The sequence below is a fragment of the Theobroma cacao genome, chromosome 5 (genome assembly GCF_053813885.1).
Source record: "Theobroma cacao isolate CCN51 chromosome 5, ASM5381388v1, whole genome shotgun sequence".
In the NCBI taxonomy this organism is placed as follows: Eukaryota; Viridiplantae; Streptophyta; class Magnoliopsida; order Malvales; family Malvaceae; genus Theobroma; species Theobroma cacao.
In genome coordinates, this window is record NC_142643.1 from 38,210,410 (window position 1) to 38,224,403 (window position 13,994).

At 34.4% G+C, this 13,994-nt stretch overlaps 3 protein-coding genes and 1 long non-coding RNA gene across 6 annotated transcripts; 3 read left to right on the forward strand and 1 right to left on the reverse strand.

Annotated features, from left to right (window-relative positions):
• The first annotated feature begins 6,078 nt into the window (after positions 1-6,078).
• LOC18599288 (non-functional pseudokinase ZED1-like) lies at positions 6,079-8,365 on the forward strand. The gene is made up of 2 exons (XM_018120796.2): positions 6,079-6,207; positions 7,123-8,365. Exon 2 carries the CDS (start codon positions 7,138-7,140, stop codon positions 8,191-8,193), a length of 1,056 nt encoding a protein of 351 aa, XP_017976285.2. The 5' UTR covers positions 6,079-6,207; positions 7,123-7,137; the 3' UTR covers positions 8,194-8,365.
• Positions 8,366-8,465: 100 nt separating this feature from the next.
• Positions 8,466-9,523, reverse strand: LOC148762850 (uncharacterized). The gene is made up of 2 exons (XR_016026367.1): positions 8,956-9,523; positions 8,466-8,858 (listed from the first exon to the last, which is right to left on the reverse strand). It is a non-coding gene; the product is annotated as an uncharacterized LOC148762850 (long non-coding RNA).
• Positions 9,524-9,684: 161 nt separating this feature from the next.
• LOC18599289 (serine/threonine-protein kinase ZRK1-like) lies at positions 9,685-11,765 on the forward strand. 3 transcript variants are annotated; one of them, XM_088806589.1, is made up of 3 exons: positions 9,685-9,895; positions 10,380-10,547; positions 10,632-11,765. In XM_088806589.1, the coding sequence occupies exons 2-3, from the start codon at positions 10,385-10,387 to the stop codon at positions 11,432-11,434; spliced, it is 966 nt and encodes a 321-aa protein (XP_088662715.1). In that variant the 5' UTR covers positions 9,685-9,895; positions 10,380-10,384; the 3' UTR covers positions 11,435-11,765. The 3 variants fall into 3 exon arrangements, with proteins under 3 accessions (XP_088662715.1, XP_088662714.1, XP_017976704.1); XM_088806588.1 differs by having other exon boundaries at positions 9,686-9,895; positions 10,367-11,765; XM_018121215.2 differs by having other exon boundaries at positions 9,688-9,895; positions 10,380-11,765.
• Positions 11,502-12,877, forward strand: LOC148762851 (serine/threonine-protein kinase ZRK7-like). The gene is given in 5 exon segments (XM_088806651.1): positions 11,502-11,562; positions 11,875-11,954; positions 11,956-12,064; positions 12,067-12,336; positions 12,339-12,877. Coding segments are annotated over 5 exon segments (1,059 nt in total).
• The last annotated feature ends 1,117 nt before the right edge of the window (positions 12,878-13,994 follow it).

Below are 13,994 nucleotides of genomic sequence, written 5' to 3' on the forward strand. Positions count from 1 at the left end.
TTCTATTTTTAAGATTGACTGGGCAGTCAAAATCTGATTTACAACATAAAAATATTAGGACAATTTTTTAAAAGCGATTTCAGTGATGATTCCCAAGTTCCAAGCTTAGAGCAACGAAGCACTTCTGTAATCAACAGAATGAAGCACTTCAAAGGTCCTGATAATGCCTAAACTATATCTACTTATAATCCATTATTAAACCTTCTCAAGTGTAATAACATCGTAAATCAAGACACAACTGATAAGAAAATTGTTGGACATTTTCAAATGAATATGGGATACAATCTCATTTCAGAATAAAAGTAAAAGTTATAAGTGTTGGAAATTAGAAAATAAAAGAAGGGTTATGTATGTTGGAAATAAAAAAAAAAAATCATGTTTGTTGAAAAAGATCAACAATTGTAACTGTTTGAATGAAAAGAACCTTCTTTTAACAACAGAACGTATAACGGAAAACATTAATATCTTTTCTTCCTTTCTTAAATATTTTTTAAGTTTTTTTTTTTATATCATTTCACCGTAGAAAAAATTTATAGAAGTTTGATAATCTTGTTATACTTTAGCGAATATATTGTTTGTACAAAATACCGTCAATCACTAGCTTCCTTATATCTTCGAGGTTTATATATCGGTAACTTTTTTGCACACTATAGTAACTTTTGGTATGAAGGAAATGGGAACACATTTCTCGTAATATGCCGAATTAAATTACATTGCAATATTTGTTTTGCAACAAACCATTGCAAGATTGCAATGTAATCACATTACAACCAATCGATGAAATATAATTACAGTCCAAAACCAATACAATCAGATTGCATTACTCTCTACAATGTTTTTAAAGACATTTACCCTTCAATTTTGTTATTTTGTTACAAATATTTTATAATGTTATAATTTTTTTTTTATATATAGATTTCGAGAATGTTTTTTAATTATTCTTAGTAGTCATAGTAATTGTCAATAAAATTTATATTGTCTTTTAAAGGAAAAAAAATTAAAATAAAATATATAATATAAAAAATTATATTAAAATAAAAATAAAATATATAAGATTATAATAAAATAAAAATAAAACATATAACATTAAAAATATATTTAAGAAATAATATTATATAAAAATTAACAATAAAAAATACAAATATATTAAACTGGCATTTTAATAAATATGAATAATTCTAGAAATTGACATTACATTTCTAGCAAAGTATTTGTAAACTAAATGCTGCAATGTTATCTTACATTTTAATCATAATTTTACTTGTACACCAAATGTTGCAACGTTATATTTCCTACAATCACATTGCTTACAATGACATTGTTTACAATCACATTATTTGTAATCATATTATATTGAAAAGTACCAAACACCATCTATAAGTGGGGACGAATAAAATCTTAAAGATAGTGGTATTGATACACGTCTTGAAGCCAATTCTACATTTTTCAGTTCGGTGTTTTAACGATCTTAAGGTTTTATTTTCTTCTCAACAATGGCTGTCGCATGTGGAACATTAAGAGAATTGGACTCTAAGTTTGTGAAATTGGAGTAGTTTGATGATAGTAACTTTCTAAGATGGCAGAAGATTATGCATTTCCTATTATCAACATTGAAGGTTTCATTATTTTGACAAATTTCACAGATAGCTTCATGAACATGAATGGATGGCATATATGTCACTAAATTTTAGAATTTAATAGTTTCAGGGTAGTATAGTTGCAATGACCTTAAACTTTTAGGTCGCAAGCCAAAAATGTCAAATTGTTCATCCTTTTCAACAACATTTAAACTTAAAGGTTAAATTATGCAATTAATCTTTATACTATGCAAAAGTATAGATTTAGCCTCTATACAATAATTTGTGTGAATTGAATCATTTTACTTTACTAATTTTTTAATTTCAGTTCTTAACTTTAATCCTGTTAAATTGGATCGTTAAGTATGTCGATGTAGTATTTTGATCAAGTTGACATGGCAAAACATTTATCTTGTAAAAAAAAATTAAACTTTTCACATGAGTTTAACAAAGAAATTAGAAAAAACACCCTAACTCTAAATTAAAAATTAAATGAGATGAACAAAAAACCATTAAGAACTTTCAAAAAAACAAAACAATTAAGAGAGAAAGAAAAAAAATCTACTGTTGAAGAGGGACGATCAAGAGAGGGAGAATCAACTGATTTTGAATTTGGAATTAAAGGTAGGGAAAATAATGGGTTTTCTTTCTGAAGATTCAACTAGTTTTTGAATCAACAATTTTTTTTTGAAAATTCAACTGGTTAATATAAAGACTTTGTTGCAATTTCATCTATATTTATTTCTTTTAACCACGTAGCAGATCTAGTGCTGACTATCTGCTCAGCAATTGCAAATGCAGACTTGGTTTTCTCGGAAACTTGAGACTTCTAGTCCATTTCCCACACTTTGTTGTTCACCATGGTTGTGCCAGCATTTATTTTCTCAATTAAACCAATCTTCTGATCCAAAAAAGCAACTTTGGCAGCGGCAATTGATGTGAACTGATGCTTCTCATCAAAGGCCTTTGTATTTAACCGATTGAATTTTCAATGAAAAATTGTTAATTCAAAATCAGTTAAATCTTCAAAAAGAAAACCTATTATTTTCCCTACCTTCAATTCCAGATTCAAAACCAATTGATTCTATTCTCTTCCCTCTTCGGTTGTAGATTTTTTTTCTCTCTTATATCGTATTTTTAAGTTCTTAATGTTTCTTGTTAATCTCATTTAATTTTTAATTTAGGGTTAGGTGATTTTTTTTAATTCTTTGTTAAACTTACATGGAGAGAGCAATTATTTACTAGGTAAACGTTTTGTCATGTCAGCATTATATGACGTCAGCTCTATTAATGCAACGTCAGCTTAGTCAAAAATGTCACATCAATATACTTAACGATTAAATTTAACGATGTTTGAGTTAGATACTGAAATTAATAAATTAACAAAGTATAAGGACCACATTCACACAAATTATTGTACACAGGTTAAATTCATACTTTTTGCATAGTACAGGGACTAATTACATAATTTAACCAAACTTAATTGATGCCATTCCAAGGAAAAACATTTGTTCTTCATTTTAACAGTCATCAAAACACTGCCCGAGGGCTTAAAAATAATGCATACTTGTCTTTAAACAATAGAGAATATTCATTGTCAATTAATTGACTGACACTAAGCAAATTTGGATAATACTTGGCACTAGAATTACATTTGAGACATCCTTGGTGCCTGCAGGGGTAGAAATAGCAATTGTACCCTTGCCTATAGCCTCCAAGTAGTCTCCATTCCCAATTTCAAATCTTTCAAACTGACATTGATCAAGGGAAGAGAATATGGAAGCATTTGGTGTCATGTGCTTGATCAAGCACTGTCAAGGAGCCAAGTTTCTGAAAACTTTTCCAAAATGCCCTCGGATGCCATGAACAACAATTCTTTTGTTGTCTCAACTTCTTCTGTCACTTGAGCTTGTTGATTTGTTTTGTTTTTACAAACTCTCTTAACATGGCCTAACTTATTGCAACTCCTGCATTTGACATTAGGCCTAAAACAATAAAAATTCTCTGAATGATTTCCTTTTTTTATAATAGGTGCAGGGAGGATACCCGTGTTTCTCACCTTGCACTTCTTGATTTGTAACAGGTTTTCTATCTTTGTCTTTCTTGTCACCATAAGACTTCTTACCATTGCTTTCTAGGACTGTTTTGTCCTTGAACCTAGCTGGCAAAGCTGTCTCAATGTGCTTTTCAAGTCTAATTTGTTCTATCTCCTTTGATCAAAAGCTTGAAGTGCATTAACCAACTCTTATAAGATCATCATTGTTTTGATTCCTCAAGAGCTGTAATTTTTTACTCAAATCTCTCAAAAATGCTTACAAGCACCTTTTTCACAATTCTTGCATCTGACAACTCAGCTCCTATAAGCCTTACTTGGTTGACAATCTTCATGAGCTTATCCACATAATCCTTCACTATCTCATCCTCTTTCATCTTCAGCACTTCAAATTGTCTCATTAATTTTATAACTTGCATTTTCTTGGTTCTATCAAAACCATTAAACTCTTATTTGAGCTTTTTCTTCTTTTCTCTTTTTTCCTTTTTTTTTTTCTTTTAAGATTGCTACTGATCTCTTCTTTGAGCTTGTCCCAAGCTTCTTTAACTGTTTCACAAGCCGTTTCACAAGCCATGATTTTTGTGAAAATGATGTTTGTCACAGCATTGTGAATGTAGGACAAGGCCTTGTATCCTTTAGCCATATCTTCACTATGTTGTCTTATTTGGGCTATGGTGGGATTGGCTCTTAGTGCCAGAGGCTCACCTCCTTGCTCAACTACTTCCCAGAAGTCAAATGCTCAAAGGAAGGCCTTCATTTTGACTGTCCAAACAACATAATTTTCACCATTGAAAACTAGTGGTGAAAGGGATGAAGTGCTACCACCTGAAGCCAAGTTCTGATAAAGAAGTGTTTTTTATTTTATTTTATTTTTTTTGTGAAGGTTTTCCAAGTTTGCTAATAGGCCTTTAAGACCATGAAAGCTCTGATATCATGTTGTTTTTTTGAATAGAGGTAGGATCAACACAGCATATTAAAAAACAAGCATGAAGAACATAGTAAGTGAAGTATTTTTTCTTAACAAAAGGCTACTTCTGATGTTCATTCATAGAAGGAGAGATATACTACAAAACGGATATGGCAAGCTTTGTACAGTATGTAGATATTTAATTATATGCTAACCCTTACATTAGTAAGCTATTTAGCTGTCATAAACTTGAGAGTAAGCAGCCGTCATGGTACAAAAATAACAAAGCATAGACCTTTGGTTAATAATATGTCTTGAGAGAGTCTTCAATGCACCTCTTAATTCAACAATAGAGACAGCATTGCATGCAAAATTTAGAGACAAAGCTATGGTTGAAGGCAACGCAAAGAAATGCTATGGTGATACAAAAGACAAAGGGAAGAAGGGAAAATAACAGCAGACTACAAGGTAGAAAAGGCAAATACCCTCAATACCCTCATTGCAAGAAAATGAACCAAGTAGAAAATTTTAGGCCAGGAGTGAGATGTAGAGGCTGCAATTAATTAGGACACATTGAAAAGGTTTTTAAGAATAAAACAAACCCTCAAAGCTAGCCTGCACAAGTCACAGACAAGGCTGATGCAGTAGACGAACAATTGTTCACGGTAAAAAGTAGCACAACAAACAAAAAGAGTGAGACTTGGCTAATTTATAGTGGTTGTACCAACCACATGACACCAAATGCTGCACTATTCATCAATCTGGACTCCTCATACTGGTACAAAGTTAAAATTGACAATGGTGAGTGCCTACATGCAAAAGGAAAAGACACTGTTGTAGGAGTATGTTATTGATGTAGTGGTTGCACTTGAGATCAGTCAAAATTTACTTAGTGTAGGCCAAATTATGGAAAAAACTATGCCTTAGTTTTTTAAGATAAGACCTGCACTGTGTATGAGCCTACTGGTACACTGCTAATGATTGTCCGTATGAAGAATAAGAGCTTTCCACTAGAATTGAATCAATTATGCATGCATGCACATTCAATTATCCAGTTCTAAGGTACATGTATCTTGGCCGATAATTTTCTTGTGATAGATATATAATTTTTTATATAAATAACAATTACTGTTATTGTATAAAAAATTTAAAATTTCGCATTCAACGTAAAGAAACTAACACATAAATGGTTCTCTAGTAGCCATTTTGTGATGCCATTATCTGCTAACATTTCGCCTGCATTGAAGGTCAAAAGGGTGGCATTGGTTGAAATACATATGAAACTTTTTTGTTGTTTTGAAATTAAAGTAAGAAGACAGGAGTATTAGTAATTGAAAGCAATGATGGAAAGCAAATGCAATGAAATATATACCATCCATTGAAAAGAATGAATAAATGAAGACAGGAGTATTAGAAATTGAAAGCAATTTACACACAAAAACAAAAATGACAGAGACCAACCGGTAGAAAAACGGTGACCCTTGGGGAGTGGACTTTGTTGAGTGGCTAGGCCCAGTTAGTTGACGTGGCCAGCTCTAGGTAAACCTAAAGGAGTGAACAAGAAAATGGGTAATTTATGATTGAGTTCAAACTTGGCTTAAACTGCTACAGTTTTTACTAAAACCTAAGTTACTTTCTAACATCCCCCCTCTGAGACCAATCATTTAGAGGTACTCTCTCCCTTTCCTTTTGATAAACCCACACAAAGATTTATTCACAAATGTTAAATCTTTAGCTTAAGCACTATATATGTTCATTCTATCTACTTCTTCCTATATACTTTCTCTTTCTGTGTTCATGTTTTGTTGTTGATTAAGAACTAAGAATAGATGATTTAAATTTGCTTTGTTGTATCTAATTGTACTCCTCTTGTGTTTGTTTCTGCCTTGTGCACTTACGAATAGAAAAATCTGCGCAGTTATCATGTTACGACTGAGTTAATAAAATTTTAGGGAAGGGTAGCAAGCACCTTGAATTGGATTATGCATCCTTCAGTTCATAGTCTTATTTCTCCTTGTGTAAGGTAGGTAACTAACCGATGGAGTCTGCTAATTGGATCCAAATCAAGCTTAGTCAAGCAAAATAATTTTGATACTTGAAGAAACCCTATATGAGCTGGAATCTGAATAGGTATTACTAGCAGTAACATCTATTAGTTCCCTGATCCTAAACTTGTGCTTGTCTCATTTAACAAGAAGTAATTGAGTATTCAAAAGACCAAATGAACATCTTTTATAACTAATAGATAATCAGTTAGCAGTAGATAGCTTTCATATTGTTTGCAGCAATTAACATCGCAAGTGAATGGTTGTGATCTCTTGTCCATCTCTGTGTCAGTAATTGTTATTTGGAAAGGATGTTTTTGAGATATATTATGGCTCGGAGGTGATCTTCTCGGTGCAGTTTACTTTCGAATCCTTGTCATTTCAGCAAGGGTTATAAGTCCAATAATTAAAGTAGTTGAAAGTATTCTCCATAAGAACTGTGTTCTAAATCTGAATACTATTGATTGCCAGTGTGTGAGCTAAAAACTTGGAGATGTGCTCTCGTTCTAACTTTTATTTACTTTGTTTTATGAACATTAGTTGTGGGCAGGTAGGATGACTCTGCTTTCGAGAATTAGGACAATACTGAAATCCAAAGAAGAGAAAGCATTCATAAGGAATGGAAGCATTTTATTACAGGAGCTCGTTGCCTTTTGTAATGGCAAATGTAATCCTATTTGTGGCTTCTCTGCCAAGGAGCTCAAGAGAGCAACAAACAACTATGACCTGCGACGAGTTTTACATAAGAATAGATTTTACAAGTTCTACAAAGGTCTTCTGAGAGACCAACCAGTGCTCATTAAGAAGTTTAAAGGCAATTTTGAACGATGCGAAGTTGTTTTCAATGAGATTGCGGTTGCATCGCTGATGAGTGTCCATAAGAATGTCTTGAAGTTGTTGGGATGCTGCTTAGAGACTAAAGTTCCTACTCTAGTATTTGAATTTGCAGAGAGCGGAAATCTTGGTGATCAAGTTTCTAGGCAGAATAATAACTGTCATTTTCAGCCTTTATCATGGAGATGTAGATTAAAAATTGCAATGGACATTGCCAATGTGGTTGCTTACCTCCACACTGCATTCCCCAAGCCTATCATCCATAGAGATATCCGCTGCTTGAATATCTTCCTGAGTGAAGACTGTACGGCCAAACTATCGGATTTCTCTGTGTCAAGGTCATTTTCTGATGATGAAGTGGATGTAAAGGATGAAGTGCCAGAAATAATGGGACTTACTACAGCTGAGTATATGGCTAAGCAGGATGTTTGTAGCGTTGGTATTCTTATGTTAATTCTTTTGACTGGACAAAAAGAAATCTGCAAAGACCCTCTTGAAAACAATAAAAGAATCTATATAGCAGATTACGTTAGAAAATATGACTTCGATGAGATTTTGGATCCCATGATTTTCAAAGAGATGTTGCTTGAGGAAGTGCAGCAAGTGGAAGCTTTTAAAGCACTTGTCATGAACTGCATTTGCGAATCAGCAGGAGATAGGCCAACAATGACTGATGTGGCAAAGGAGCTCAGGCGGATTAATCAAAGGAGCTTTACGCAGGATATTGTCCACATTACAAACTGCAGAGATTCAAGTTCTCCAACAAATATAGACTAGCCTAGAACTTGAGATCGATGTGTTGTTGGAGAAATTTTTAACACTGTTAAAACCTTATGTTTAGCTTGGGTAGTGTTTAGTCAACAAAAACTGAATGTTCATGTTATTAAATTGTTAATGTTTAATGTGCACAAGAAATCCGATAATACAAAAGATCCTAAATTCAAAACTCAAAATTAATCTGTCATTACCTTTTTAATAGTTGTGAGATTAAGAATTAGGCGATTATTGAAGAGAGAAGATAGAGCAAGCTACCTGTCATGTCGTTGAAATTTTGGAATTTTTTGTCCTGAATTTATCATCTATCGAATGAAGAATACAGCAGAGTTCATTATGCAGAACATTTGCAGATAACAAATAATCATACTCTAGTTTATCATGAAGCAAAAAAGCACCAGACTCTAGGACTCAGTAGTTTGCAAATAGCTCAAAATCTGAAGCAGGTAAACCTGCAGCTTCAGCAGATGTAGAAGTCTTACCCTAATTATCCAGGAGTACAGCATTGACCCTTTTACTACTTGAGTTTATCCAGCTTAAGGTTTGAAAGCCGCAAATTTCAAATTTGCATTTACCCACCCCACATAATATAGATCAAGAAATCCAAATTGTCCTCTTGGGGCATTCCTATCTTGAATGGAAATTCGGTTGCATCCACTTACTTTGTCCTAAACAAGAAAGCAGATGAATCCATCAATATGCTGCAACCATTTGTTTCTAAACGCCATGAAAAGTTCTATCAGATATGAAATTGTTGTATTCTACCTATACAAGAACTGTTTTATGTCTTTTATGAGGCAGGCTAAAACTGCTATACGGCTGCATCCTTGCGATGTTGTGTTTTAGTAGATGTAGGATAAGTATGAAACAGAGCAAGTGAAGATAGTTTCGTTATAACAGTAGGCTACATATTTCTGATATGCATTGACTTAGTTTGTATACATAGCAAAACTTAACAATTAAGCTTTGAACGGTAGCTAGGCACAAGAATACATTCTAATCATCACATAAGTCATTCACTAGATGCATAGCTATCATAATTTGACAGAAGGCTAGCTGTCTTAAGACAAAATAGTCACATATGATCCTAAGGTTAATAGCATGAACTAACGTGGTTTTCAATGCAAGTCCTATTTCAACATGCGACACGCTTGTAAGAAAAATGTCACCAAACAAGAGAGCAGGATTTTCCTCCAAAGGGGGCAAAGATATATTTACCTTTGTTCATTAACCAATAGAAACATAAATCTCAAGCTCGTTGTATTTTGGACTAGTACAGTAACTACAATTAAGTTGAATTATTAATATGCCAAAGAATTTCTACAACCAAGAGCTTTAATCCAAAACCAAAACTCCACGACATTATCCCGATTTTTAATATGTTTTGAGTCAAAGAATTCGGTAATTATTGAAGAGTGAAGCCTACGGAAGCTGCCTTTTTCTAATAAAACTATTATGTTTTCCTTATGGAAGTTAGTTTCACCCACGTATGCCATTGGCTCAGACCATTGCAATCAAAGCTTTGCACTTCTGATCAAAAATTAGACTGTACGTGGGAATTCCACAGATGCCTGGGAAGACTCCTACATCTGCTGCAGCTGCAGGTTTTACCTACTTCAGATTTTGTGCTATATGCAAACTCCCTTTCTGAGTCCTAGAATCTGGTGCTTGTTTTGCTGCTTGATTTCGGATTAAACATTCACAGGTACTTTCTTTACGCGCCAAAATATTTTTATTATAGTTGCATGTTTTGCAGTTTTATCAGTTTTGTTCTTGGATTCTCTGTAGAAAAATAACCGGACACTAAGCTTTTTTACTTTTTTGGGGTGCAAATTAAACTGGATTCTTAAACTCAGTAAATCTTGAAGAAGCTACTTTTAAAATTAAGCACTTATCCAAGAAAAAAAATTGCTTATTAAAGAAGAAAGAAAAGGTCAATAGGCATGCATGGTTCGCATGGAGAACTATCTGAAGCAAGGAAAATGGGCTGAACAATACGCATTTTGCTTGACCAAGTCGATGTCTAGGTTCAGCAACTCAAATGATATAAAAATACTAGGATTGATGAGGTCCAAGCTATCAACAGAAAATCTGCTTTTTTTTCCTACTTTATTTTTCTGATATGATCCTCTTTATGCACTTTTCCTGTACTGCTAGTAGTAGTAATTTCTTATAGTTTCAATTGACAGGCAAGATGAATTGGTGTTTCAAAGTAAAGAAGAGATCAAATGATGAGACATTTTTCATGGAGAATGGGGCAATGTTACTAGAGGAACTTATTGCCTTCTGTAATGGCAAATCTAACCCTATTCAAAACTTCTCTGCAGAAGAGCTGAAGATAGCAACCAATAACTACGGTGAAGGTCGATGCTTTCTGCGTAGTCATGACAACTTTAATTCAATTGTAGATTACTCTGAAACAGTCCTCCAAATGTTAACAGAAACCTATCCTGAACGAACATGGGGTGCTGACTATTACAACTTGTATGAAGGCTATTTAAAAGATCGGCCAGTTTCTGTGAAGAAGTACATTAGCATTGATGTTTTGAGTAAGATTTTCAAAGACATTGCCATTGGATCTCAAATGAGTGCTCACAAGAATGTTTTAAAGCTTTTGGGATGTTGCTTAGAGACCAAATATCCTATTATAGTGTATGAATTTGTAGGCACAAGAATCTTATCTGATTTTCTCTGTGATGCTAATGGAGCACAATGTCAGCCACTACCATGGAGATGCAGGTTGAAGATTGCGGTCGATTTAGCTAGTGCAGTTGAATATCTCCACACTGCCTTTTCCAAACCAGTGATCCTTCATCGGGACATACGATCCTCAAATGTCATATTAGATCAGGACAACGTTCCAAAACTGATTGATTTTGCACTATCCATATCCATTCCTGAATGTCAATTACATGTAGAAGAGTTTGAATCTAAGTATCTTCTTACCCTTGATGTTTTTAACTTTGGTGTGCTTCTACTACAGCTTTTAAGTGGAAAGAAAAAATTAGAACACTTACCATTTACCATACGAATGGATAGCCTGGAGCACCTTGCTGAGAACAATCAATCCAGTGGTGTGATTGATGATAGAATAATTGAAGAAGGAATCGAGCAGCAGCAGTTGTTGGATTTTGCAAGACTTGTCCGTAGATGCTTCTCTGAAGAAACAGGTGAGAGGCCAACAATGATTGAAGTGGCCAGAGAGCTCAGACAAATTTATAAATGTTTAGTATCACCCTCTTAGCCTAGCCTCAGGCAGATATTTATGCAGCTTCTAGTTTGTTTCAACTTTTTTGGAAAGTCAACAAGGCATGAAAGATTCTGCAGCGCTTTGTTTTAAATGGCACGAACATGAACCTGTCTTAATCTGTTGTGAGCCTAAGAATTAGGTAATAAGCATCTCTCCAACTATTTCCCTTAATTCAAAACACTCTCTGGTTGGGATGAAGAAAGAATTGAATTTGTTATGCCACTCTGAATGGATTTTTTGCCCCCCTTTTCTTATGGCGGGGTGTTTTCTCTCTGTATATATTTAACTAGGGAGGACATCTAACAAAGAATAATTGTTGAATTTAGCATTTGTTTTCTTTTGCTTTGCTTAATTTGGTGATATGCAAACTACTTGAAATAGGAACATATCTGTACTACATATGGCTTAATTTTGACAACTGCATGTTTGGAAAGGTAAGAGGCAAGCCAAGGGTGAGTTCAAAGTGGATCACACTTTATTAATGGAGAATGGACGGATATTATTACTAGAGCTCGTTGGCCGTTGCCTTTCATAATGGCAGAAGTAATCCTATCCGCAGCTTCTCCACAAAGGAGCTCGGGAGAGCAACAAACAACTATGATGAACAACAATGTTTTCTCTATGAGAGGACCGGCTGGTCTCTCTGAAGATGCATGACATAAACCATCCATTTAAACTAACTGCAGACATGAGTTTCAAAGATATTGTGATCGGTTCACAAATGAGTGTCCACAAGAATGTTTTACAGCTTTTGGGATGCTGCTTAGAGACTACACATATAACTATAGTTTATGAATTTGTAGGCAAAAAAACCTTCTGTAGCTGTATTTCTTCTGATATTAGTGGACCACAACATCAACAACTACCATGGAAATGCAGGTTGAAAATTGCAATGGATTAGCCAATGCAGTTGCATATCTCCACACTGCACTTTCCAGACCTTTTATCCATCCAGATATTCGATCTTCAAATACCATACTAGATCAGGACAATGTTCCTAAGCTGATTGATTTTTCACTGTCTAATTCTATTCATGAAGGTCAATCACACGTAGAGGGCATCGTGGGGGTGGGGGGGTTGGTGTGGGGTGTGGCTTGGGGGGGATTTGTGGTGGGGTGGCGAGTGTCAACCTTTGCACCTGATCAGGCCCTTATGGGCTACTTAACTGAGAAGGCAGATGTCCATAGCTTTGGAAAGATTCTATTTCAGCTTTTACGTGGACAAAGGCCATCATATTACATAAATGTGGATTCTATAGTGCTAGACAGTGTAAAGCACTGGGTAGAAAATAATCAGTTCAGCAGAGTAGTTGATCACAGAATAGCCATAGAAGGAATTGAGCAGGAACAGTTGCTGGATTTTACAACACTAGCCCGTGAAGGAGAAGAAAGGCCGAAAATTATCAAGGTGGCAAGAGAACTTAGTTTATTTAACTAACCTTAATCGGGCATTAAGATAATAGCAGTACTAACCTTAGGAACAAAATTCATGAGACAAGGGAGCCATCATTAAGGAGACCAACAACTTTAAGTAAAAATAAGGTTGAAGCACCTACAAGCTAAAATTTTATAAAAGAGCCACACAAAACAAGAACAATGAGAGTATTTTCCACACTCAAAAGGGGAATTAACCAGTCGTGTTTCACTTAGTCTTTCTTCTGATTTAAAAGTAGAATCCACACCATCACCCAGTATCCCTAGTCAAAGAGCTGGATTTAAATCCCGCTGTCCCCAAATGAAAAGTAGAATCAAACACCCAGCTTTCTTTAATATTACGATCCCAAACACCTATTCGAGGGAGGTATAACTCAAGCCACTTTGACTAGGATTGCAGCTTTCACTACACTTGAGATCTCCAAAGGAATATCATACTTTATTTACAGCATAATTTCATACATTAGATAAACTCCACTCTACTAAACCTTAAACCATCCTCAACTAATTAAAATCCATGGTTTCACTTGTATCAAAGTAGAATCCACTCTACCAAACTCACAAAATAGGTTAAACCACAACTTTAATTAAAAGAGGTGGATTTGCTACATCCCAGCAGAACAAGTTTGGTTCTGGATGGTTTTCAGAACACTGCTTAAAAGAATGGACTGATGCAATAACAATAAAAGAAAATATAAAGGAATAGAGAAGGATTTATTGCTTGGAAACAATACATATATAGTTTCCATTCAAAGAAAAAGGGAGAGGTAAGCATAGAAGTAAACTGGTCTTCCAACAAACAAGCTTGATGTAGCTTTGTCATGAAATTGGTATCCTCAGCTAATGGACATGTCTTTACTCTCCTACTTCTAATTAGTGGTACACAAGCATCTTGATCTCCACCACAACATCACAACAAAATTTCTTGGCAAATTCATTTCTACAATATATTTCAATCTATTAATTTTTGTCTGGTCAACCATTTATGAAGAAAGCATAACTTGATTCCCATAACCATAACAGCTGTCTACTTTGAACAATTTTTTCCACTATGATCATAACTACCATTCAACCTAAATTATGAAAATCATGCAAAGGGAGTCAGTAAAAGCATTTAAAAC

Excerpts from the sequence above, each read along its gene's own strand:
- LOC18599289 (XM_088806588.1), top strand. The coding sequence starts at position 10,385 with ATGAATTGGTGTTTCAAAGTAAAGAAGAGATCAAATGATGAGACATTT.
- LOC18599288 (XM_018120796.2), top strand. The coding sequence starts at position 7,138 with ATGACTCTGCTTTCGAGAATTAGGACAATACTGAAATCCAAAGAAGAG.